General features: G+C 39.5%; 2 protein-coding genes across 3 annotated transcripts in view; one reads left to right on the top strand and one right to left on the bottom strand.

Moving 5' to 3' along the window:
* LOC146665929 (transmembrane protein 132C-like) overlaps window positions 1-26,565 on the top strand; it is a 189,924-nt gene that overhangs the window by 52,396 nt on the left and 110,963 nt on the right. The window contains exon 3 of the mRNA XM_085413739.1: window positions 9,014-9,935. Within this exon, the coding sequence (XP_085269865.1) occupies window positions 9,014-9,935 (922 nt within the window). The remainder of the gene's footprint in view (window positions 1-9,013; window positions 9,936-26,565) is intronic.
* Window positions 21,189-24,897, bottom strand: LOC146665930 (uncharacterized). 2 transcript variants are annotated; one of them, XM_085413740.1, is made up of 4 exons: window positions 24,330-24,897; window positions 23,479-23,635; window positions 23,241-23,317; window positions 21,190-22,763 (listed from the first exon to the last, which is right to left on the bottom strand). In XM_085413740.1, the coding sequence occupies exons 2-4, from the start codon at window positions 23,612-23,614 to the stop codon at window positions 22,467-22,469; spliced, it is 510 nt and encodes a 169-aa protein (XP_085269866.1). In that variant the 5' UTR covers window positions 23,615-23,635; window positions 24,330-24,897; the 3' UTR covers window positions 21,190-22,466. The 2 variants fall into 2 exon arrangements, with proteins under 2 accessions (XP_085269867.1, XP_085269866.1); XM_085413741.1 differs by lacking the exon at window positions 24,330-24,897 and having other exon boundaries at window positions 21,189-22,763.

The raw sequence follows: 26,565 nt of genomic DNA, 5'->3' as shown, positions 1-26,565 counted from the left end.
GGCTTTCCTATTTGTCATCCTCAGAACTGAAAGTTAATGTGTGGAACCCATGGTAACGGCTGAAAATCGCCTCTTACATCTGGTAGATTTTGGAAGTGCGTCTTAATGGCAATCACAAGTCTCTTCAGAGTCTCAGGAGAGGCTCCTGTGTCTCCTATAGTTTACACCCTCTGAAATCTTCAGTCACTTTTCTGGTCAGGTTGCCAAGGAGGTCATCTTGTGCACCCCAGACTCATCAGACAAGACGAGCTCTTCACGCTTTTATAGGCAACTAGACCTCTTAAGGTGCCTCAGTAATTGAACAAGGTTGTCAGTGAAAAATTGAAGCTATTTATTTTCCCTGCTCTCTTAACAATAATGCTTACACCTTAAAACAAGCTGGCTAAAATATACCGTTGAGCCTTTGGGGTTGACTTGCAGCTCTGCATTTATATAATACAGTCAGAATTTTCTATTGTCTATTGTTTATGGCAATAAATGAACACGTGTTGTTTTAGTGTCTTTTTGTGACTACTGCCACTACTCCATTGATCTGTTATTTAGAAAAATGCATTGCTGGTGCTTTGTCACACAGTGACAACACAAAGTCTATGCAGCTCAGCAGGAACTTTATTCCATTTTACAATCCTTTATATACAGTCACAGGTCAGTGCCTTTCCAGCTATGGTGTTGCTTGTCCAGCGATCATCACTTTCATCAAAGTGATGGCAGATTTCCAGCGTCTTTGGCCCTCATGATTATTTGCTAACCCACAAGGTTAAGAAAATAATGCTATAATGCTGTCTTTACAGGCAGCAGCGAAAACATCATTAAAAGCTTTACAATATTACAAGACAGTATCAGTAGGGGTACATGGGCAAGTAGTAGTAATATTTTTTCTGTATTTTTGGTATGATGACATGCAACCTTAAATACCGTCTTTTTAAATCACTCATTACCTGCCTCATTCTGACCTCATTCTGACCTCCTGTTTACTGGCTATCATCTTGACCTCCCTCTCCTTCTTCAGGACAACATCACATAATTATAAATCTCGGCATCACCTATACCGTCCTGATTAATATTAAACCTGCCCCACAGCTGCAGAAAATGCAGGCAGCATTATTACTTGTAAATAGTTCAATGAAGTATTCATACATTTGAAGTAATACAATTACTGAGACGCAAGGATTTTAATACACTTCAATTATCCTCAGGCAAGGCCTAATTTTAGCCAGTGTAAACAATAGCTTTTGTCTCTTAATAAAATGTTATTCAGGAACTCTGAATGTACAATAGTGTAGAGTACTAACTAGTTAATTACCACCAGTAGTTAATTTAAATGCTTCACTTTAAGAGTGGCTGAAATCACATTACAAGAGTCTCCCAGGCTTAAGCACCTCTGAGCCCCCGAGTTGAATAATGCTGGGCAGACACTGTGCGATTTTTTCAGTCGCGCGATTCAGCTCCTGCTCAAACTGTACGATTGACTCGCAGGGGTTAGAAGTTCATAGGACACGATGCAGGGTCTCACACTATACGGCTCGATGCTCTGATGCGACCTGAGTGCTCACACTGTGCGTCCATAAAATGAAGGTTATAACAGAAATTCTGTCGCTCGCTCTCCCTCTCTGTCTTTCACTCACACAGACACACCACCACCACCATCAACTTTGCTAAATTGCTAATGAAAAACATGATCAGGCAGCTGTGATTGAGCAGCATTGTAAATCCAACTATTTTCACAGTTGTTGTGGTCGCGATAATTTTGTGAGGCCACATGGAAAAGGCTCGGATGAGCTTTCCAAAGTTCTACAAGTTGTGCCTCCATCGCTTGTGTCCAGATCACACGCTGCACTGCCGTGCTGCGCCGTCTTTTTCACTGACATTTGTGTTTGCGCGTGCGCAGTGTGAGAAACTGCGGTGACACCCTCACGACCAAGCAATTGATGATCGGGAGCTGGTCGTGAGGTGTTAATCGCTTCTCGTTACCCCACGTATACTACACGATGCACGACGCACGATGAAGGCCAAAATCGGGCCGATCGCCAAAACGGTCGCATGACTCAAAAATCGGCTCAAAATGGGTCAAAAATTGCACAGTGTAAGCCCAGCATAAGCAGTTTAAAAAAGGAAATATTTGTTCATCAAGTGGAAGAGAAGACATTCTTGACTTAAGGATTGCACTGGAGATAAAAATTAATTGATCATCATTCATCTGAATACAGTTCATCCCAAGACATGTGGTGGGGTGTAGTTTTAGCCAGCTGGAGAGGGAAAGGTGGGGCACAGTGATTCAGGGACTAGTGCCAGGTGGAGCAATTTGCACGCCTGCTGTGAACGTTCTAATCCACTTCCCTTCTTATTCGGTAGTGCACTCGGACCTGAGAGACACACACACATGCTGAAAAGCCACAGCTCCGGTTGCCTGCCACTTACAAGAAAGCAGAGGTTGGAGTTGTAGAGAGTGCACCCACGGTAACTCATAATTTTGAGTTATTCTGTGTGTACCTTGAAAAATAAACATGTGTGTCTTAAAAAAATACTTTAAAAGTCTGTCTGTAGACGTTGACATAGTGGTGTGACAACACAAATGTCTGAATGACACTTAATGAAAGTGTTTGCTGAGACATTTCAGGTATAGTGGCTAAACTGTTAGTGAGCTTCCTAAAGATTTAATGCAGTTGTTATACAAACATCCCACATAGCAAGCAGGTCTGGCCCGGATCTGGCATCAACCTGGCACTTCTGACTGACTGGTGTCATGGCAGGGTGTATGTCAACCAGATGTGGGCCAGGTCTGGCAATGATGGCACTGTTTATGTTCCTATTTTCCTATTTTAGTTAGAAGACCCAAATAGTTGGATAGAGCACTTTCAGTAATCCCAGACAGTAGAGGAGCGGTATAAAAGAATCAGTCCATTCACTGTCTGAATAGAGTTTTGTCATGTTACTTTTGCACTATTATCTTCCGGCACATGTTGTTATTACATGGCTTGATTAAGGTACACATTAGGCTGACATCTGGGGCCAGAGCTGAAACTGTTCTGGGCCAGCACAGGACCACATAGTGTGTCTGCAACTGGCCTTGTGCTGGCCCATGTGTGGGCCTCATCTGGCAAACCAGATCTGGGCCACCAAAGGGCCATCATTCTTTGCGGTATGTGGGCCATGTGTGGGCCATTGTGTGGGCCATACCAATTTTGCTTTGTGGGATAGGGTTTTTATTTGGGTTTACATTCACCTGTGTATTAATCTAATGTTGATAGCTGCTACATGGGTGAGACACACACCTTGGTAATTTTTAAGTGTTGTTTAAACAGGACTTGAGCTTGATGCCATTAATAAACATGCTGAAAAAAAGACTGGCTCTTGTGGTCTTTTGATGATAACATTGTCTTAGGACATTTTAGAACCCATCATGTACTAAAGCAGAACCGTTTGAGCTAAACAGGGAATTAGATCAGATTTAGGACTGGATTTACTAACCGTTCGTGCCATCGTGAAATCCTCTTTTGGCATTAAAAAGCTTCTGTAGGTATTTACTAAAGCAGGGGCAGTTTTCCAACTGATAGACGTGGATGCAGGTAATCTTACTTACTATAAGTTTCCTTTTCAGAGTGCAAAATTCTGGGAGGAGAGTATGTAAATGAATCACACAAATATGATTTACAAAGGTTGCACCACTGTTTACTCCAAGTTGTCCTGAATGTAATGCCTGGAAAAAAATCATGTATTATGTGCCCAGTGTAGCTGAGATATCTGCCAATAGGAAAATTCATTTATTTAGAATGAGAAGGGTAGAGTTTATCAGAAAGAGCATATAATTGGTGCGAGTTGATGGCTCAGAGCTGTCCGTGCACTGTGAAAGCTTTGGCCATGTCCTGTAACTCTTCACTGACTCCTCCACCCTGCATGTTTAAAGATGAATCCTACATGCTTCTTGTCTTCAGTAAAACTAGCATTTTGATAAAACAGAGCCTAACTTAACTGGACTGAGCCGAGCGTCAGAGAGAAGAGGAGAATCCCATTACGAAATGCATAGAAGGTTGCTTCTTTTTTTATAGGCAGCCGGGTTTCTTTACAGAGATGAGGTTTGCAGTGTGCCAGGAATTTAGTCACATTTATACACAGAGAAAGCTCCTCAATGAAAAAACATCTTTTCCCTGGTATCAGGTCTGTTGTCAGATTAAAATATTGGTCAGAATGCAGCAATTAATGAGACTGAAGCAGACTTGAAGTGTTAGATCAGTGTGTGAATGTTACAATATATTTTATTGACTTTAATAAATGACTGCAGCCTCAGACCGCTGCAAAAAAATTAAAGAGGGGTGCGCTTGGCGCGGTAACAGTAACTTCATTAACACTGGGCTGGTTCTATATCTGATGCTAAATAATGTTTGTCACATGTCCGCAGTTATACACTCATTTCAGCTTTATATGGTGTAACAGACTGCAGTTTTCACAAGCAGTCTTTTTACCAGAAGACTCTACTTTTGTACCAGATTCTTCTTCAATTGTCTCTTATTGATATTTTCTTAGCAGATATAGTGCAGCCTCATCTCATCCCATCATCATGGACCATTTAATTTCACTGTCCCTTTAAGAATGCAGCTCTTTATTGAAATGAGCTATCTACGTGTTTGTTTATAAATTAGAGCAGCGTCAGGAGATCACCTACAGGACTTTCTGTTCCCATGGGCACAGTTATATGATTGGAGACCTTAGATTTTACATGCCAGTTTTGTCAGTGACCACTAATTGTTTTCATTTCTGTGAAACATTAGCCTGGGAGAGTAGCATCAGCAGGTTGGGAGGCATTAAACCTTTGTAGGTGCTTCTAAAGGAGGTGAGAACAATGTTGTGCTAGATTTACAAAAAACAAAATTGTAATCAGAGTATCATAATAAAGGCATGCGGCCCATCCTGTAATGTTCTTGCTGTAATTTTTTACTTTTCTTAACACAAACAGTGCACCACCACCACCCTCTTGCCCTGCCCCATTCCAATCTTTGTTGCTGTTCGGGTTTTCCTACCTCTTACCTCAGTCTCCATTTATAAATCTCATTAAAAAAAAATGCTGTTTGATTAGTGACTTACTGAAGTTGGCCAGCCTAATATGTTTGATCAGGGAGTGGTTGCAAGATGCACACATGGTGGAGGATAAAGATAGGATGAGAGGAGGAGGAGTAGGAGGGAGGCTGAAGGGAGATGAAGGGCTTATATTTCTTGGGTGAAGTTCTACTTAGGTCGCCAGGGATAAAAACAGGTGATTATAAGAAACGGTTTGATTTGGAGCCACACATGTCTGTCTTGGGGACACGAATGCGTCAATACCATGTTGGGGTTTATTTTAGAAGTTGCTTGCTGCATGGTGTGAAATGATATGGGAAAAAACATTTTAATCTCCATTCCCATTGCTGCCATAGGCCTTTTGCCTCATACTGCATGTATATAACATCAAGTCAGTAAATCCCAAGTTTCACATCTGTCTAATGATGAGGTCTGGTTCAGCTGTTTGTTTGATATGTGATCAGATTCCTCAGGCCACATCCTGAGGGATTGGCAGTGCCCAAAATTACTCCTGTAGAGTTTACAGCCAGGATTTAGCACATGGAGTTAAGCTATCTACACAAATCATTCCCTTTTTCATTTGCAGAAACAGTCCTACAGACATGATTTACAAGTACAGTGCTGCTTACATGAAATCCAAGGGCAACTCAAGGCTACAAATCACACTGACTTTGCCTCTCTGTTTACGATGTCCTCTTGGTGTCATAGAAAGGGACATATTCTAAATCTCAAGTTACAAATTACAGCATTTTTTTTCCTGTTGTATTTAGTTTCATCTGTGTCATAGTAAGTGGAAACTAGGACAGTGTGTCACATCCCCCAGAGAAAAGGATAGACAGGAAAATCCTTTCACTCGGCTGTAAGCGTGATCCAGCACCGACTAAGGGCCGGCTCGCCCCTTGACCACGGTCTCAGTTTTGTCACTCGCAAACACAGTTTTCTGAGTAAAAGCTATGCAGCAGCAGTCACTGACTGTACGCTGTCTCGGCACACAGAGGGTGACTAATTTTAAGGTGTGATTAGCTTGAAGGTGTGCCACATGAATACAAACATGAAAGCGACTGCTTAGAAAACTAATTCATATTTATGATTCATTCTTATTCTTATTCTTTTTCATTTATCAGAGGCAGACATTTTACTATTAATGCATATGATTATAAAGAAGAAAGACGCCTGTAATTAGCTTCAGCTGTGTGGGTGTTTGTTATTTAGGCAGCAAACACAATTTTATTTAGCTGGGGTGGTGGCACAAGCAATATTTAGAACAATACTTAATTATTTCAGAATAAAATGGAAGCCGTGTGCTTGATTGCTGATTTTTTTTTTTTTTGCCACTGACTTTTCAGTACAAATCCTGACCTGCATTTCAATAATGCCACAACAGACCAAACTGTTGTGATTCCCAGTCCGATGGTGTAAGTTCCCAGGGGGTTAGGCTAGATGGAACTGGTAGTTAACTAACCAACAGCCAAAGGCAACAGATAAATAAATTATACAGATACATAACAGTGAAAGTCCTTGACATATTGTAGAAACATTTTTAACTTTTCTCACAACATAATGCATGACTTTGAAACAGATTAGTAGATATAGAGGTAGAAATGAGGGGATAGAGGGCCTCCTGGTTTATCAATAACCCTTAAACAGGCTCATAATTTTTTTGCTGTGTTATTTGAAACAACCTATGCAAGGTTAAATACAAATGTGAAAGCTCGATTTTTCCCTGCCGCCCAATTTAAAGGTGTAAATGTTAACACTTATTTGGCAGCTAGAGGATGCCTACCTTTAGATTTTATCTACAGCTCATTAAAGTAGCTTGCACAGCCTAGAAATTGGTAGTTTTTTAATGGGGCAGCTCTTGCATAAACAGTTGCTTAACTATAAGTTTTAAATAGGTAATCTGAAGGTATATGCTAAATTGTAGCTCAGGTGTAATGTGAAAGAAGTTAAAGACCGGGAATATTATAAATCATTCACTTATGGATTTGTTTAAAAACAAACAATAGACATTTCACTGTAGGGGAAAAAAAGGATGGATGAATACAGCAGTCCACGTGAGAGTTGGGTGACCGTCAGGAAAGATGTTAGACACAGTGCTGCTTATGAGGTTAACACCTGTGACACCTGCAGTGTCCACCTGCAGTACTGCATAGTATGCGGCTAAGTTGGAAAAACAGAGCTGTGTAGTTGCAGCTTTCACTTCTCCAGACTCAAGATACACTGCTGCTGGTGCGAGAGGAGAGAAGCAACAGGGAACGATTCACAGTGGGGTACATTAGCTGAACAAATTCAGGTAAATTGTGTTTATTCACAACACTTGCCTGGTTTACCTTTATCTTTAAGGCTTATTTAAAATAAGAATTTCATTTTGCAGTGTAAAATGCTGTGTTTATTTTTACTGTGCATATGACAATAACATTTCTTCAAGGAAGAATAATCCCCCTACCCCCAAACTCCCTCCCTCATCATTTCATGTAAGGTTTTGGGAAGCTAGTTTAACCCTTTACTGCACTGTTTCTGAAGTGTTGCTCTTCTGTCTGGTGCTGTTCGTCTGGCAAGCTTGTCATTGCTTTTTGGGCCATGGATTGTCACAAATCACCACCATGCCACATCTCCCACAGCATGCAGGGTCCAGGACAGAAAATCAATGGACTCTCATGGGCAACTCCATCAGTGCACTGATGGTGAAGAGAAGAGGGTGGGGGTCAGGTCTGCAGAATGAGGAGAGGGAGAGATGGAAGCAGGTTTTATGGTGTTATTTTTGTGCCACTATTCTGAGCGCAAGTAAAAAAAAAATTGAGCGCACGTAAAATAATGAATTTTGTTCACTCAAATTCAGCTTTTCTTCGCTCAAAATAAATTTCTCCTCAAAATGCAACACTTGCACCTGCAAACTTTTTTTTACATGCGCTCAATTTTTTTTTAGGTGAGCTCAGAATAGTGGCACAAAAATAACGCCATAGGTTTTAGGGGCATGTGAGGCCCGATTTAAGAGCATGTTTAGCCAAACAACGAGAATAAAGAGTAATACTGAAAGAGATGAACGCCTTTGCATCTTTTGAAATCGAAAGGGTTTTGTCACCAAAACCAAGCACATACTGAGCACAAACATATGACAGAGCCATGCTTTTCCAAAGATGTGAAATATTCTGTAGATATATACAAAGTAGGGTTCATCCAAAAACCATATGTCACATAAGCTGACAAAGGCAAACAGCTGTTTTCTTCTTTGGTTAACCCAGCTGTTCTCCAACGTTTCTCCAATACTATCCATTATCACAAAGTTGTTCACTCTTTGTTTTTTATCTATGGCACATCTACGTACCAAATATTCAAATATTTTCAGTTTGGAAGACTTCAACTTTCCATATCTGATATATGTGAAATATGAAAATGAAAATGTTGGAATAACATACAGGAGTGCCGGAAACAAGAAGATGACAATGTATGAAAGTTAAAATAACAGGACGGAGAAATTAAAGGAGAGTGGGGGTGGGGTGGGAGATTGAGTTAGCGCACCATAATGAAAAGGATTGAAAGCAGGAGGGAACATGGACAAGCCTGATAAGCAAGTGACTGAGAAAGACGTAAGTGTTTTGGATTGTGTCGAGCAAATTCTTCCAAATAAGAGCAGTGGCTCATGAAAGTGATATCATATGGAAATGTCTCCAACACACCATTTAACATTCACTGCTGGAACTGACTGTAGATATGATTGCCTCAGGTTGCAGGCAATGCATGCAAATGTTATGTAAAATATGAAGTGTTGGCTTCCCTTTTCTGAATTATTTCATCCAAATTTTCTCATTAAGGTTTTAGATTTCACACCTCAATTTGATTTTACTGATACAATTTGCAAAATGAAGCTTACTTTCACAGCTACTAGATCCCTGGTAGAGATTTTTTCCAGTCTGTGAAATAAAGGCTAACAGGTTATTGTCATTTTATGTTTTTGTTTCAGTCGTGGACACCAAGGTGATCCTGGAGGGTTTGCAGAGGCTTGGCCCCACACCAATATATCTACCTGTCAGCTACCGGATCCTCAATGCAGAGTCAGCGTTCTTTTTACAGGAGGCAAACCAGGACTTAATGAGGAACTCCAGCCTCCAGGCTCGCACTGAGTCCTTTTTCATCCACCAGGCCCGGCAGATGCCCTTTGTCAATGCTAGCTATGGACCACTGTCTGTCCAGCAGCCTGTCCCCCTGGAGCTGCTACAGACTTCGCCAGGGCCCTTTAGCACACCCTCTTTCACTTCATCCTCAACAACATCAGTGTCGGCATCGCCTCTCTTTACATTCAACTGGAAGGTGCACACTTACATTATCAGCGAGAGGATTCACCCTAGCTGGCCGAAAGTTCAAGTGCTGTTCTATATTGCAGGCAGGGACTGGGATGATTACAGCACCATCCACAAGCTACCCTGTATCAGGATGTTTGCCTTTCATGAGACTCAAGAGGTGCGTGGAACATGCAAGCTAAAAGGCGATCTGGGGATATGTGTTGCCGAGCTGGAGCCCCTGGCCAGCTGGTTCAGCCCACCTACTGTCAGGCCTGGTAGGCAGAAGGTCTCCGAGGAAGCTCAAGGCACTCCGGTGGAGCTCTACTATATGGTTCAAACCACAGATAACGGAGACTGCACTTCAGAGGATTCAAGAAAGGGCAGCTCTGTCCTCACAGACCAGCCGAGGCCGTTAGGGTACTTTGCAGGGCATACCCCTATGCAGCGCATTGGAAGTGTCAGACTGTTTCAGCCACTGTTGGAGCTGAAACTAGACAATAACTTTGTGGTGATGGCACCCTCCAAACCCATTCGGCAGCGAGAAACAGTCTCAACTTTTCTGGCTCTATCTGCTCTTTCTTCAGTACAAATTTTCACCCTCAGGTGAGTCAACCTCCTCCAGGGAGAACGCAGTTTACTTTGCAGCTGTACTAATGTTTTCTCATTCTCCATTCTCCAATTCAAACAGAAATTGTTTGAAATGCACACAGTTGAAAAGAAGGGTTTCATTTGAATTTTATAAAAAGAACAAATGATATATAAAACCCTTTGAGAACACTAAACATCCAACCCTTCGATAATATACAACATTTACAATTTATCCATGTTTGAAATTGTGCTTAAGCTTATAAAACTTTTCTTAAGAAGTTCTTGGTCATTGTCACACTGTAAAAAGCATCAGACAGGGTAGAACTAATCTTGCAAAATAACAAAATATTATTGTTTCTAAAACAGTGTACTGTCTGAGTAGTTATATTACGCAGATAAATGTGCGCTCTTGTTCATGAAACCATATTCTACAGGGAGAAAAGGTGAAGCGTAATTATCATATTTCCTTTGGCCAGAAACTATGGTCTGGAAAAGCTCTTTTCCCCATAAAGATGACGACCTGCGCTTTACGCTTGATGACAAGTTTTGAGACCTCAGTACATATCAGTAAAAAAATGTAAAAAGTTAAACATAAATAAGTAAATGAAATTAATAACTTTTTTATGTAACACTTTTTGAAACAGAGTTACAAAGCACTTCACAGTTTGAATAAAAGCTACATATTGAAGATAGTGTACGCCAGGGCTTGGCAACCCTGGTCACGTATGCCATGATTAACTGATGGCACGACCATAGCTGGACTGGCCATCGATGGTGATTTTTCTTTTTTATGGGCCGATGATTTTTATTTTTTTTTTGTAAAGGCATAAACAATGAAAGGTGGTGGATTGGCCAGATGTGTAAATTTAAGTCAGTTGTTTGGTGGTGGCTATGGCGAAGCTTCCACAGAGGCCAGCAGGTGGATGAGAGAAAGGGGAGGCAGGAGGAGGAGACGGCCGCCGGACCGAGTGTCAGGTGAACTGAACTTCAGGTAAGAAGATATGGCCTGCAGTCTATCTGGCTCAGGTATAAACCAAGTTCAGGTGTAGTGTATTTTCGTTGTGCTGACTTTTTACAGTCAATTAGAATAACTCGTACTGCGTACTAGCTAGCATGAGAGAGTTTCTATATTATTCTGCACCTTTACGCTGCACAGCTGCCTCTTCTTCTCTCATTCTCTCTCCTCCCTTTCCTGTTGCTACTTCATCAATCAATCAAGCAATCAATCAATCAATCACGTGCAGGTTGTCCTGCAGTAAAATAGGACCCCCCCCCGACCTTACACACACAACACAGACATCACATGGGGATACAGGTCGGAGATCGGTAGCGTTACAGAAAAAAAACACTGAAATATACACTACAATGGGAAAGTACAAGAGATAAAAAAGAGACCTCTACTCATGCTGGGCTCCTGGGAGGACAGCATGAGAACGGGAAACAGAAAAACTCCTCTGCACAAGAAAGCACATAAATGTCCACAGCACAACATTATGGAACACGTGACAAGCCACAGGGTCGGGTGGGGGGTGAGGAGTAATCCGAAGCAAACACAGCAGCCATCCTGCCCAGCGCTACCATTCCAGTGCGGGCTCAGACCGCCGTGTTCCCAGGAGGGAACAAGCATCGAAGGCGTTTGGAAAGGGAGGGGGGATGAGTGTGTGCATATCAGTGTATATGTATGTGTGTGCGTGTCCAGAGTTCAGCTGAGACAGTGTCCTTCGCCCTGCTAGGCTAAGTAAACAGTCTTCCAGCCAACCCAGGTGGCCTTGCATGGAATGGGAAGGAACAGACTAAACACAGTCGTTATCAGGGTGCTTTTGTTCGGCTCCAGCCTTGCAACCGCAGCTGGTGCTGAAAGGGTATCCGCATGAAGTGATGGTGCTTTTTACTTTAGTGCGAACAGCTCATATGATCATGAAACTGATCAATGGTCAGCTGATCGGCTTTTCTCTCTTGTTTGTTTATCACCCACTTTGCGCCAGAAAGAGGAAACCGGCGGACGTCGCGGTAAACAACAGCAGCACGTTTAAGCTTGATCAGCTGTTGTTAGAATTTATTTATTATTAATTTCTAGTATCAGTTGATGTTTGCGGGAACCACAGCTGTAAAAGCTGCGTGATACCGGTTTGGTTATCTGGTGAGAGGGAAACATGAAGATGAAACCAGGAGATGTCCTGATGTTACTGAATCATCAGAGCTGAAAAGGTGATGGACAAACAGGTTTACCTTTTAGGTGACATGAATGAGTTGAAGGGAATAACACCAGGATCCTTTTCTAAGTAGCTGACAGCTGGTAACTGTGCAGGGTCGGGTCTAGCAAAGTTTTGCCACGGGCCAGGTGGGGCATTAACAGGGAAAGGGGGGCACTAAGAAATATTTTTCTTTCTTATTCTCATTTAAAATGTCTGGCTTTAAGTAAATAATTATCTGAATCTCACAACCAAAGTTTTCATCTGATGTAAAATGTATAGAGATCATACATATATCAACAGGACTGTACATCACTGTCACAGCGTTCGTTTTCATTCAAAGGCTTTATGGCTTTTCCTATAATACCTGGGCGACCAGTCTCTAGTCAAAATGCCCGGGCCGATTTTTTTTGTCCCAGTCCAGCCCTGGGCACTACACGCAGTGAATTAATCTGAGAAGGTGCATTAAAAAATAAATGGCCGTGCCAGCGGTGAACATTGCAAATTAGCTCACATAGACACATTAGTTGTGCCACTTCGTAATGATGGTATCTTAGCTGACAACTCCAACTACCAGATTCAACTTGTAGTTGGCTAAAAATCACTTAGCCTCATGAGAGGGACATTGCTAGCTGGCACCTTTTTCAAGCGATGTTGAAATTCCCACATTCCAACATGATTCAGGAGCTGTCCGCTCAGCGCAGCATCAGCACCACGTAAATACACGGATACATCCGTAGACTTGAGACAGAAGTCACAATGTGTTTTCAGGACTTTCAGGTGTATGGACCAATGTATGGACCAATGTTTTCTTTTCTGATCAAACCAGAAAGGCTTAATGAGCAGCTGGATTTGTCTTGTATTAACTGGCTGAACTCAGAGGACATCGAAATGCAGCTGACCGAACTGAAAAGCTCGACTCTGTGGGGGTCAAAGTTTGCAGAACTACGAACGCAGCTGGTATCCATAGCTGTGCGTGTTCATGGAGTTTGCATTTTCACCTGCTGGACATCACTACCTGACAAGTTTAACTGTCTTCAGAACATTGCAGAGGCCTTATTGACAATATTTGGCTCTACATATCTGTGTGAGCAGATTTTCTCCCACATGAATAGTGTCCTCAGGTCGCCGTCTGAATGCTGGACACTTAGAGACCTGTGTCTCTGAGTGGGAGACCAGACATCACATTAACATGTGTATCCCTGTATCAACAAACATGCCATATTGGCCCAGTTTATTTTTCTTATCATTGTTGTGAGGAGACCATAAATAGCATTTGCATTTTCTGTTGTGGAGTTCTTGTTATGGATAAAAAGTGTTTATTTTTTGTTGTTTCAAAATAGCTGATAACTATTCGCTGATAGTTGCCAACATCTGCGAACAAATATAATTCTATAAAGTTGTTCTATATAGTGTGTAACTGTTGATATAGAGCGTTATTAAATTTATTGCTAATGCAATCATATGGCACACTGACTTCTGAGGAAATTTTAGATGGCACTCATCATCAGAAAGGTTGCCGACCCCTCGTGTACGTGTTCAAACATACTGACACATAATCAACCATATGGTCAGTTATTCATTCCAACGCATACAAATAGTGACAAACTATGGCTGAAAATAAAGGGGAAAAGATTAAGGGAAAACTAACCTGTAAAAATGAGTTTTTATCAGAACAAATATCAGAGTCAGCTGACCTGATTGACTAAGGAAAGCTGTTCCACAGTGTAGGCGCAACAACCTCAAAAGCGATCCCCTCTGGTTTTAAAATCAGAGCGAGGGACAGTTAGGGGACCCTGGTTAGAGGATCAGAGATGCCGGGTGCTATGATAAAGTCTCAGAAGCACTGCTATATAAGCAGGGCCCTGTCTATATAGAGCTGTATGTGTTAGTAACAGAATTTCAAAGTGGATTTGTAGTTTCACTGGGAGCCAGTGAAGGGATGCAAGAACAGGTGTAATATTTGACCGCTGGCTAGTTTTTGTCAGCAGTCTTGCTGCTGCGTTCTGCACTAATTGGAAACTGGCTATGGAGGACTGACTGATGCACGTGCTGGGAATTACAATAATCGAGGTGGGAGAAAATTAAAGTGTGAACTAAAAATACCAGATGATTGAATGACAGCAAAGGTTTAATATTTGCAATATTTCTTAGGTGACGGAAACAAGATTGGATGAGCTTTGAGATGTGAGTTTCAAGGTTGTGGGGGCTGATATACTGACTGACCCCCTTAGAAAAACTGTCTGAAATGTCAGTTTTACCAGAATTGAGATGAAGGAAGGAAAATGCCTACTTCAAGTAGGCTTTCAAAGGGTAAATATATTGCACTGCTTCAATGCAAATGCTAATTTCACTTTAAACAACTACTGACTCCACAACAACTTGAAATCTTTAAAAAGCACATTTATGTTAAAGTTTTCTGTGTGTGTGGGTGTGTGTGTGTGTGTGTGGGGGGGGGGGGGGGGTAAATCTTATTTTGATCATGTAAACAATATACAGGAGATTATGTAGCAAAGAAAATGCTTTACAAAATAAAAGAAAATACATTTCACCTGTTCTGATTTATTTACATGTCTAAAAGGAGTGGGAAGAAGTGCACACTTATTTAATCCCACTCCTTTGCCATTATCAGTTAACATGGTCTTTCCTCCCCACTGCTGTCAGACTCTACAACAAAGACTTTTGCAGCTGATCAAACACACACAAACCCGCACATGAGCAATAAGACTAAGTGCAATACTCTTTTCTGACAAAGTTGTATTTTTACTCAGTTGAATATAGCATTTGTATTCTATTTTATCCTATTTTATATTTTATTCTATTTTATTCTACTGTTTATAGTATTTTATTTGATTCTATTCTGTACAGTTGTGTACAGCATATTATTCTTATTGTATTCTAATTTTTGCTGTATAACTTTACACTGTCCACTTTCTGCTGTGACAAAACAAATTTCCCACATGTGGGACTAATAAAGATGATCTTATCTTAACATTTATTTAGCTTCCTTACTGATATAATCTGCAGTAATAACAATGAACATATTTCTAATATAATATATACACCACATAAAATATTAATTATTATCATATCAATATGTTTTTGTAACTCCATAACTTTGCCTCCTCACAACAAAGCCGGTACCTCCAGTTTTGAAAAGTTAACTGTACAATCCAAATAAGCACCAAATAACAACTTTCTAAACAGAGACATTCACTGATATTCATCATTTTCCATTTCTTTCTATCTCATGAAGATCGTATCTTTATGACTCTTTTTGAATTGCTTTATGTTTGGACATTGCTCTGCACTCAAACTGTTCCACAGTTTCACTCCACGCACAGAAACACAAAAGCCTTTCCTGGCAGTACGCACATTCACAGTTTCGAAGTGACAAAAAACCCTTAAATTATAACTTCTTTCTCTCAAAAAAAGCATGCTTTGAATATCACCTGGATTAATATTCTTTTTTTGTTCTGAACAGATTTTGTGCTTGATTTATTTTATTGATGCTCCAGAAAACTGAAAGAGCAAAGCATTTTACACTTACCTTCCAGCGAACGAGACACTGTTTTCTTCTGAGTGAACAGAACTCCGGAAAAACGATATAATTTTTTACAAAAACTGTGATGGATGTGTTTTATACAATCAGCTTGTTTGTCTTGTGTGCCTACAAACTTAAATTGAAGGATATTAGATTTCCCACAGCGCTTACGTCTCATATAGGAGTTTGTTTGCAGTGAAGTGGATAACACCTTAATTACACATTTGTGCTACTTATGAAGACTGTTTCATGTGTTCGCACTCAAAATTATCATGATTTAAAAAAATAAATGAATAAATCTGAGTTGAATCTGCACAGTGGCAGCAAAAATGTACTTGATTCATTGAGCTTTGTCTCATACAAATGACTTTTCAAAGAGACTGTAATTGCTGCATGTTGCGTGATGCAAATTAAGGTGTAAGGAATATGCATTTCCATCAAGCTACTTTTATTCGAGATCTAAATCATGGCAGATGAAATGGTTAGTGGCCTCAAAGTGGAGCTGTGACAGAGAGCCTTGGCAATTTGTCAACCCTGGGTGAGCAGGAAATCTGCCAAAAAGCCTCATTGCTTTTTCTCTCACTCCAGTGATGATGAACTCCCATGAAGTATTAGCGCTCACAGTGTGTGTTTATCACATTTGTCAGCATGTGGGAATGGGAACTTTAAAGGTGGTATTTTTTCCTTTAGTGCCTCTTTTGCACCAGTGTTGCACCCCAACCGTTCAGAAGTTCATCTTTTTTATGTTTTTCCATAGGGATAGCAAAGACTTAAAATTCAGCCAAAATACCTAATTAGCAACCAAAAGATTAAGCCTCAAAGTGTTTAAAAAAATCACAGGCTACTTTAGAGTACTTGACTACCAGCATGTCAAGCTGAACATCCATATGCTGATGATTAATCTCGCATTTGCTTTGTTGTGCGTTGCTTTTATCTTATAGGACAAAACCTGTGGTGCTATTCAGTGTGGTGTTCTCCCAGCTGCTGGATTTTCTGATAATACAAAACTTTCTTTAAATACCCTTTAAGGATTTGAAATGCCCATGGTGAAGGTGTGAATTCAAGTTCGGCATCACCAGCGGGTTGCTGGAGTTTGTGTTGATCCTTATTTTTTCTTCCCTCTCGCTCGAAGCAATGTTTGCCTATGCAGGCCGTGGGTGTTTATGAGAAGCGTACTTTACAAGTAGCTTTGGTGTGTTTCCCCCAGCCACTGATACATCATTAACTATTTATAGGGTTATTCCTTTCCTCTCCACATTATCGCTTTCTCTCCTTTTTAACCCCTCCTCCTTTTCCTCCACCAGTTAACTTTTGACAAAAGAGTTGTGGGACTCTCCCAAGATAGCATTTACTCCTAAATGTGCTGCTGTCAGCTGGAATCAGTGTTTATATGCCTCCACACCAGTGACAGCTATGACAGGAGGCATTCTGTTTTCATGCTGTCCATCCCATTGTTGTGAAGGTGATTTTTGAAGGGTTTTTTTTTTTTCAAATTTGTTCCCAGCAAAGTCACAGTGACTTCAATTCCCCTCAAAAATGTATATTTTCTTTTTAATTGAGAAACAATCAGCAGGCTTATATTTGATAAACAGGGGTTACTATTCTATCTTTTGGTTCATGAAGGTCTTCACAATTGTCAGTAGGGTTGTCAAAAATGTAATAGTTGCTAATCAGCATCGAAATTGCTATTTGATTAGGTGCTCTACTGTAGACAGGCAGGCAACAAGCCCCTCCCCTCACTAGCAGCTAAACACATGAACAGTAGTTGACAATCACAATGCTGAACACCACTTAATAAGGAATTTAAGTGGTAAAGGGATCTTTAGGGGGGCTAAAGATCCCTTTTTAACAACAATAAAATATTAAACAGTTATGAATGTTAATCTGGCGAGAGCACATCTGATAGCCACATTATCACTAAGGTAGTGGCTATGGTTAATAACAGGATGATGCTAATGTTGGAGCTAGGCAGCAAAGTTATCAGTCCTTCCTGTAACTTTGATAGACAGTGTTAATTTGTCATGATAACACAATTATTTGTGTCTAAAAGGTGGTGTGTTTCTCCTAAAGCCTCAGATTGAAGCTGAGAAAAGTATACAAAGAATCAACTGATTTCCAGTGTTCTCAGCCAATTAGCCTCACGTATGTTATGTGTTCATCCCTGCAGTACCTTTGCATCCCACCAGGGGGCCCTGTCCCAGATATTGGAATTTACTGCTCTAGAGTAAGTGTATGAGTATTGCGACAATTAATCTCCATAAAAGTGTGTAAAGCTTGGCATATTGCTAATAATCTAGTGTATTCTTACAGACTAGTTTATTTCTCAAATGGAATATTTGTAATATCGAGATCAGTTAGTCTTAAAGAACGCTAATTTTCACTCCTTTAAAACTTGTATTTTGATTTTAATGCTTCACATAAATCATAGATTCACTTTTGGCGTCCTTGAGATAGTTTTTTGCATCTCAGTGTTACAGCTCTTGGAAAAAGTTTTTATCCTCTAAAGTAGCACAGTGATTGTAATTTGATCACATAAATTGATGCCTGTCCTGTTACTTTAGCTCCACAACTTAATTAGCACTCTTACCAAGGGCTATATTATGTGTGCATTTAACTCCCTCTGCTTTATTATATAATTGGCTATGTTTGATCTAATCTGAACTAATCTAATGTAATTATTTTGAATGTAATTATAGGCTTTAATCCAAGCAGCTAAAAAAAGAAAAGAAAACAACACCGGCATGAATTTTCACATCTACACTCCTATTTGCAGACAAATACATGCACACATGTATAGTGACACCCACACACATACATATGTGGACCTTCTCTCTGCCAGCTGTAAAGTCATGGTGTGTTTGTCATGCTGAATGTTCCCGGTGGAATCAGTAATTCACTGCTCCCTGCCTCATTAGCCATGAAGAGAGTGGTGTAACAGGTTGGTAAAGGGTTCTCCAGCTACTCCTTATTCAACATGCAAATGAAAACACTATTTCCTCCTGAACAAATTAACAGGCTTTTCAAAAGATAAATTGCCCCAGCTGTATTGTAATTTTGACTAAACAATTCAACATATTTCCACAGATCCCCTCGGGGGCGGTGTTGCTGATGAATGCAAATGAATTTCTAATATCTGAGAGTGTGAAGGTATAAGTACGAGATCCTTCAAGCTGCTGTGCCAGCCAAACAGCCAGCACGAGCAGTTTTGTTTTCTGAAGACTTAGGAGGTGAGAGAGGGCAGGTTCATCGCTGCCCTGTGAATGAAGCAGCTGATTTAGCTAAGGCCAGTTTGTTGTTGCTCAGACGTTACGCAGAAATGATTCAGTGCTGTGTGTAGCTGATTCTGATCTTTAATACAGTTCAGGTTTACAGGTCTTGTGCTTTGGCTGTTTGTTTTTGGCAATTGTTTGCTGAAATATCAGCAGGAGAAAAGGCAGGAATAAAGATGTCCTCCTCAGTGTATTCAGCTTATCTTGACTGCTTTCCACCGTGATTCAGTTCCTGGTAAAGGTCACCCAAGATAGGTATGTCTCTTTTCCATTTTCATTTCTATACTTATCTGTACTCTTTCTTGTATTTTATCTGCTGCTCTGTCTTGGTTTCCCTCTCTTCTTTGTATTGTTTAACCTTTCTCTCCTGATACACGTTCTCCTTTTCTTGCTTTCCCCGAATTTGACATGTTTCTCTTCTTTGAGCTGCTCTGTGCTGAAACACTGTGAGAAAACCCCAGAATTCTGTCTGAGATAGACACGACTTGAAATTTCAGAAATTTGAATAAAAAACTAATTGTATTTAAAGCTGTCTGGTCTTCTTTACCTAGCTCCTTTTTGACATTTAGCCCCGTTGGCCAAAGTTATTTACTTTGACAGCACCTCATCTACTCATTAATAAGTTATACAGCATTAGAAATCCAGCGAGATTCACTATGGAGATCTTACTCTCTATAGGGTGTTGCAAAACAAAGCTATCGCCATTATCAAATAGCAATCTATTTAAGTCATTATATTTCTAACATAATGACTTTCTGTCATTGCTCTTTTCTTGAATTTGTCTTCTTTGTTTTTGCCTTCTCCCTTCACCCTTGTTTCTTTTGAAAGGTAGTGTGTTTCCAAGGAATGGATTTCTGTGAAAGCCATAATGGCCTCATAACCCTTCTCAGACAGATTGATGAGCAGTAACGACTGTTTCTCTGCAGTCATTGCTGTTGTCTTTCCTCCTTGGAGTTGTATAAAGCTTTGCTGCAGATCAGCAAACTAAAGCTCCTGCCTTCATAACCGTTGCTGATAATGAGTTAATAAAGTGCATTTAAGTAGAAGCGTTTGGCTAATATTTATACTCTACATTTCTGGAGACGTTGTCAAAGCCCGACCAATATATGATTTCTTTTGTGTGTTATTTTAAGACCAATACTAATATTGATATTTGATGATTTAAGAATCTAATATAACAGTCAATATATTTTCCTTTGCAGACACACAAAACATAAGCAGATTATCTCAACATTTACTATGTGTATTTATTAATTTCCTCATTTTTAATGCTCTACTTGATCTGCCCTCTGACAGGCAAACTATGCAAGGTCAGTGGTCATAAAATAGTTGATGGTTGTTTCTCTTGTCTTTTATTTACTTTGATTTCAATTTAACAGCTGCTATAAATGCAGATACCAGCAAATAAATAACATTGGCAAATAATAATGGCCTGATGATAAACCCATAAGTTGTGCATTAGATAATCTTCATACCTAGGCTTATGTTCTTACTACAGTTATAATTGAATAGTATTTAAAAGTTAAAAAAAAACACATATAAACTAACATTAGGATGGGTCATAAAGTAAACAATAAAAAGATAATATACTTACACTACAGTAAAATTTATATTTTTTATTATACATTTTTAAAATGTCAGCTTCAGATTTTGTGTAAATATTTGATGTTGGTTTAAGATGCACAGTTTTTCATGTCTCTGCAAGGCCTCTATTAGAAAGTACGTCTTAAAAAAAGAGAAGTAAAAGAAAAACAAAACAATAATTGGTAGAGTTTCTCACATTTAACTGTTACTAAAAAAAGGTTTTCCCTAATTGATTCACACTATCCACAAATAAAATATTAAAAATCCCTTGTAGTGAGAGTTAGCTTCACATTGTTCACAAAGTTTCAGAATTACTTTTTGGAGTTCAAAAGTGAAATACAGTATCTGAGCACACACTCTCAGAAATAGGGGTACCAAAGTGTACCAAAAAGGGTACAAATGCTTGTCGCTGGGGGTGTTCCTTTTTGAAGGACATTTCTGTACCCTTTAGGCTTGGTACATTTTTGTACCTTATGAAGTTGTACCATCTGAAGTACAATCATGTACTTTCCTAAGACATAAATGTACCTTGAAACTATAGTACAGAAATGTTCCCTTGAAAAGGGTACAATAGGGTACCTATGAGGGTACCCCCCCAGCGACAACCTATTTCGTACCTAAAGAGACAAAAATGTACCCCCAATAGTTCAAAATATTTGGTTATTTAACCATTTATTTTCGATAATAGAATCACATCAAAGCACTTAAACAACCACAGGAATACATCCTTGATTACATTCGTATATTGCCATAGGACATAGGTGTCAAACTCTGGCCCGCGGGCCAAATTTGGCCCGCAGCCTAATTACATTTGGCCCGCGAAGCCATACCAAATTACTATTAGAGCTGGCCTACTGGTATTATACAGCTAATATATACATTGTTTAGTATTAAGCTTTGCTTGTTCCACATTCAGTTTTTCACCAAAACTTGTTTGAGTCCATAAGAAGAGATTCATTCTTATATCTGGAGGAAGATATTTTTCAATAAATATTAATGTTAGCCCGCGACCTTGTTCTAGATTTGAATTTTGGCCCACTGTGTATTTGAGTTTGACACCCCTGCCATAGGACATGTCAAGAAAAATACATTCATTTAAAAAAAAAAAAAAAAGAAGAAAAAAAGTAAACAATCACATAAAGACATTAAACACCTGAACACAATGTTTTGACGGATCACAGAGATGGCATGTATTTAAAAAACTGTCCACACAAATGTTTTGCTCTACTTCAACAAGCACGCACATACATACGCACGCACGCACACATACATACATACATAAAAATGTTCTTGCAATCACGTCACACAGAATACCTCAAGGACACAAACCGCCTATCATCAACTTAATAGGTGTCTAGAGCTTGAAAGTCTAATTCATTTCCTGGATTGAACAGGATCCAGTCATTGTCAACTGCCACTTGGTAAGCATGGAAATGACATTCACAAGTGCAAGGAAGTAACAGTTTCCCACACAATACCCAACAAGTATCAACATTCAAAATATACTTGATTTTAAAGAATTGAGGTATGGCTTCAGTGTGTACATGGCCAACTACAAAAACATCCTCAAGTTCATATTTGACACTGCTGACAGATATAGCAGACACACGCTGAAGCACTTTATCCTGAAAATGCACATCTGTAAAACTTTTGTTCATTCCCAGAGCATTCTGTAAGTCACCTGGCAGAGATGAAAATGGCACACTGACACTTGTGCTGAGTGAATGTTCAAAGTCAACAAGCAACTTATCTGAAGAAAACTCCCAGCACTGTTTCATTTGATGACGATTGCTAAGAGTTGCAGTGATGTTTACAAAGTTTTTGCATTTACTCGCTAGATTTTTGAAATATTGATGCTTGCTTTCATATCTCATACACCACAAAGGGCGAAGAGGACCATACATCAAAATCAGCATTGGGTAGTCAATAAGGTAGTGACACTTGGGTGGGGGCGTATTTAATAGAGTTGGTTAAGTACCCTGGCGACACTTACTGGCAGGGGTTTGTCTCCCTGGTCTCCTATGTTGACAATGCAGTTCTGAAGAAAGACAAGTGTTTTCTTGAAGTATGCAGGGTAGGTCATGTTGAACACGAAGAAGGTGGAGAATGCTGAGATGTAGGCCTCATCCAGCGAGCGGCACGAGCAAACATCCACTCCTTCAACTGTCACAACACAGCGACACTGTCTTAAGAGGGCAGTTGTCCAACTCTTATCCTTCATTCGAATGGTTGGGTATGGACTCGTGGGAGTATTCTGCAGAAGTGGAAGAAAAACATTAGTATACAGTATGTTTAAGCAATATGTGCCAAGTGGATTTTCAACAGATTCCTCAAATTACCTTCTTTATTTGCTAGAAAACAAAACTGTCTATTCTGATAACCTGTAAACATGGCCCATACTCCAAACAAAAAGCTTCTTGACCAATGACTGTTGTGGTAGTGTTTGATAAGCTGCTAAAGTTTGACATAATATTCAAGGGCAAAAGCAATCACCCCTGACAGTGACAGTACCTGTGAAGAAGAATTTCCCTAAGGGGACAATAAAGGTCTATCTATCTATATAAACACCAGACAAAACCCAAGAGCACAGCAGCACTGTGGATTAACAGCAGTGTTTCCCCTACATTAGCTTAGCTGTGATGCTGAACCGCAGCTGAATTCAGCTCCATGCCAACAAAACACCAAGAATGAAACTTGTGGCCAAAGGCTATGCATTGCATCATGCATTTACCTCTCCAAGGATGATGAAATCTTCTATCTTCTCCTTGAAGATGGATGGCAAGAGAAGTGCCCCCTTGAAGTCAATTCCTAGGTCATACAGATGCAAATGCACTTCATTAGATTTTGATAGCATGCAAATTCCCATTAACATGCTCTTCACATGACACTATGGTACATCAATTATCTTTGGAAGAGAGAGCAAATGAATTGTCACAAAATTTACTATTTGTATGAGGTCAAATTAGCACCTGTAATGTCTTCAGCCAGTGCATTCTCTCTTGCCTCCATGTAGACCTTCTTCAGTGGCAAATCCTTGGTCATTTGAAGAACAGCAGTGAAGTTTTTGCTAAAGCGGCGACAGATGTTGTCTTGGCAGGGATGCATTAAATCAACCTCATCACACAACTGGAAATGAAAAGAGCAGAATAGACAAAAGAATGACATTTTACATTGAGGATTTAAACTTTTGACATGTTTAAAGACACAGACTGGAGATAAATGTAAAGTGCTTTAACCATTGAACAAAAATTCTAAAGCTAATAAACAGATTGATTAATCAGTTAGTACAGAAAATAATAATAATCAGATTTAGAGACAAAAAAAAATCATTAGCTGTTTCCCCAATCATCTTAACAATTCTTGGGTTGCAGACAGTGTCCCTGCACAGAGCTTACAGTTCTCATATTCGAAAATCCCAAATCCCACTAAGTAGGTGGAATGGTACAAATGTGTACCTTCCATTGTTTAAAATCCCTTTGAGCGGGAAACACGTTAGATGGGATGAATTTTGCTTAGAGAACGATTTTGTTAATACCTATATTTACATACTAGCATGTTTTGAGAAATTATTGATTTTTTTACATTGTTGTACACGGTTAGTGACTATTTATTGATAAAACACTGGAATACGGCGGGCAGACAGACGTTGAACATTCCACCAACAGTCTAAATAGTCCACATTTGTACCTTTCTTTGTTTAAAACTTAGCTAACTGCTAGCATTCACCCATGTTAAAGCTAGCTCTTCGGACTTTTGCTAACTCTACTGTAAAATTACACGTTGTAATTTTTATAAAAACACAAAATCACACCCGACTTACCTCTAAACCTTTGCGCCTCGTCGTCTGACATCAATGCCTTCTTCCATCAACTTTTTAAGGAGCTCCTCCGTGTCGATAACCCCCTGAGAGTCATTTTCTGCGTCAACGCTAGTCAGCGCGGAGGCGGAGCACTCATCGCTGCTGGCTTTTCAGCCTTTGGGATTAATGCGCGTTGCGAACTTGATACATGGACATTGTGGTATTAATGCGTTTGGAAACCGTTATGCTGTCTTGGCGAACTATATTTGTAACTTACAAAATGTAGTCACCGTAACATAAAAATCTGCTTGACATTTTAACTTCCAAAGAACCTCGGTTTAACTTGATGTTGCAAATTCCATAAAAACCTCCCAATTAATGAACAATTCTAGGATGTAGTAAAAGCGAAAAAGTAAATGGCCAAACATAACAGTAATATGATTTCACGTTTTTGAAGGCTACAACCAAGATTTAAAACATTAAAAATTATAACTGAAACTTAATAAAATGGAAATGGACCAGTTTTTTTTAACATCATTTGGTTGTGCCTGCATGTCATTGTGTGTGTTTTTAAAATATAATTTAACATAACTTACACAAAGGTAGGTTACAGATATTCTTTGCATCATAGGATAATTTATGTACAGAGGAGAGGACCAACAGATTTGATTATAACATGTAGCTTTTATGAGCACACTCACATCTCATATGAATTTTACAATTAACCAGGCCCATCCAGATTTTCCCATGCTGACCCATTACCACATTCTGTCACTGTCACTGCAGTACAGGTCAAAATGGTACAGATTTGTACTTTATTTCAAATTGTACCTTTAAAGGGGCATTTCTGGACTTTTAAAGACCAGTATTGTACTTTTAAGGGAACATTTTTAAAAAATGTACCTATAGGTACAAAAATGTTCTTCTCTCGTACCTCTATTTCTGAGAGTGCAGAGCGGAGGCGGCAACCCGATGTACAGGGAATGCAAATATGATGCATCGACCTCGTGTGTTAATTTGCACTAATTACTGTAGTATGTAACATCATAATACATAAAATAAACTTCAGCAACTTTCCGTTAAACGCTGGATAAACTTTTGCATAATGGGGGAAAACAGTAGACTTTCAAATACATATGGGAATCCTGACTCAGTCTGCTTTATTAAAAAAAAACCTTTAGAACTGAACATTTAGAAGATGCTTAAACATATATGATGTATTGCTATTCACCCAAAAAATAATATAGAGCTGAATATATCTCTGAACAATATTGCCAGCATCTTTCTCCAGCCATGATGCTAGTTTTTTCATCATCAGTCAGCTGAAGCATGGTTGACAGATAACATTTGAATGCTATAGAATTGTTTAGACTGTATTCATTAACAGTGAGTAATGATGTATTAATCCAGAAACAGCTCATGTGATTAAACCCCAAATATTCAGAATTGCCACAAATACACTTTTCTTGATTTAGCTGTCATTGTGGCAGCTATGTTCTGTGTGTGCTGTGCAATACAGAATGAGCCTTGGCAACTAAAATCTCAGTCAAATCAAATCTGGATAGCGTCTGGATGAATTTTCTTACACTGTGTTTGATCCAATGGGAACATAGCTCAACACATGTGATCATAAATATGTTGTAACAACAAAATGTCCCTGTAAAGAAGCAGCCGAGGTTGTCATGAAGGATTACTCTTTTCTTTAGTTTCTTTTTTTTATCTACTGCTGCAATTCCTTTACTTATCCTGCAGTTGCTAACATCTTCAGGCAATATTTTTTTGCTACAACTTGTACAACTCCAGTTTTTGCAATCTGAGTTGAAGATGATATATATAGGACTAGAGGGGATGACAAACAGTGTGAGATTAGGTAGTGAGGCAGTACAGGCAGAATAAGCTCTGCCAGCTAACTGTGAGGGGATGTGTCTCTCTTTTTCTGTCTCTCTCAGACAATCATAAGCTTGGCCTTTTAATCACTTGTTTATCCTTGATGTTTTTTGTAGGAATTTACTTTGAAAGTTTGATTCCACAGACTCGACAGCTGTAACACAAACTCAAAATCAGAGAAATTTTAATGTGGACTTGTGGGAAAAGAATAAAGACAGAGATTATGTGTTGGCTGTCATAACTGCAGTCTTTTTATAGAGGCTGATAGCTAACAACTAAAAACATAGAAAATGCACTTTACTCATCCTAGCTATATGCAAAGTTCCTCATGCATTGTGGGTTGAGAGATGACTCTGAAAGATTGAAATTT

The sequence above is a fragment of the Rhamphochromis longiceps genome, linkage group LG7 (assembly GCF_057381845.1).
Source record: "Rhamphochromis longiceps isolate RC_006_pf linkage group LG7, R_longiceps_female_GT1.1, whole genome shotgun sequence".
Classification (NCBI taxonomy): domain Eukaryota; kingdom Metazoa; phylum Chordata; class Actinopteri; order Cichliformes; family Cichlidae; genus Rhamphochromis; species Rhamphochromis longiceps.
The sequence above is the reverse complement of the archived record's forward strand: the minus strand, read 5'-3'. Positions and strand labels throughout refer to the sequence as shown.

Bases quoted from the DNA above. Each gene is read 5' to 3' on its own strand.
- LOC146665930 (XM_085413740.1), bottom strand. From the start codon at position 23,614: ATGCATCCCTGCCAAGACAACATCTGTCGCCGCTTTAGCAAAAACTTC. The intron at 23,318-23,478 runs GTGCTAATTTGA...TGTATGACCTAG, and splicing joins ACTGGCTGAAGACATTACAG to GAATTGACTTCAAGGGGGCA. The intron at 22,764-23,240 runs GTAAATGCATGA...CCACTTCTGCAG, and splicing joins ATTTCATCATCCTTGGAGAG to AATACTCCCACGAGTCCATA.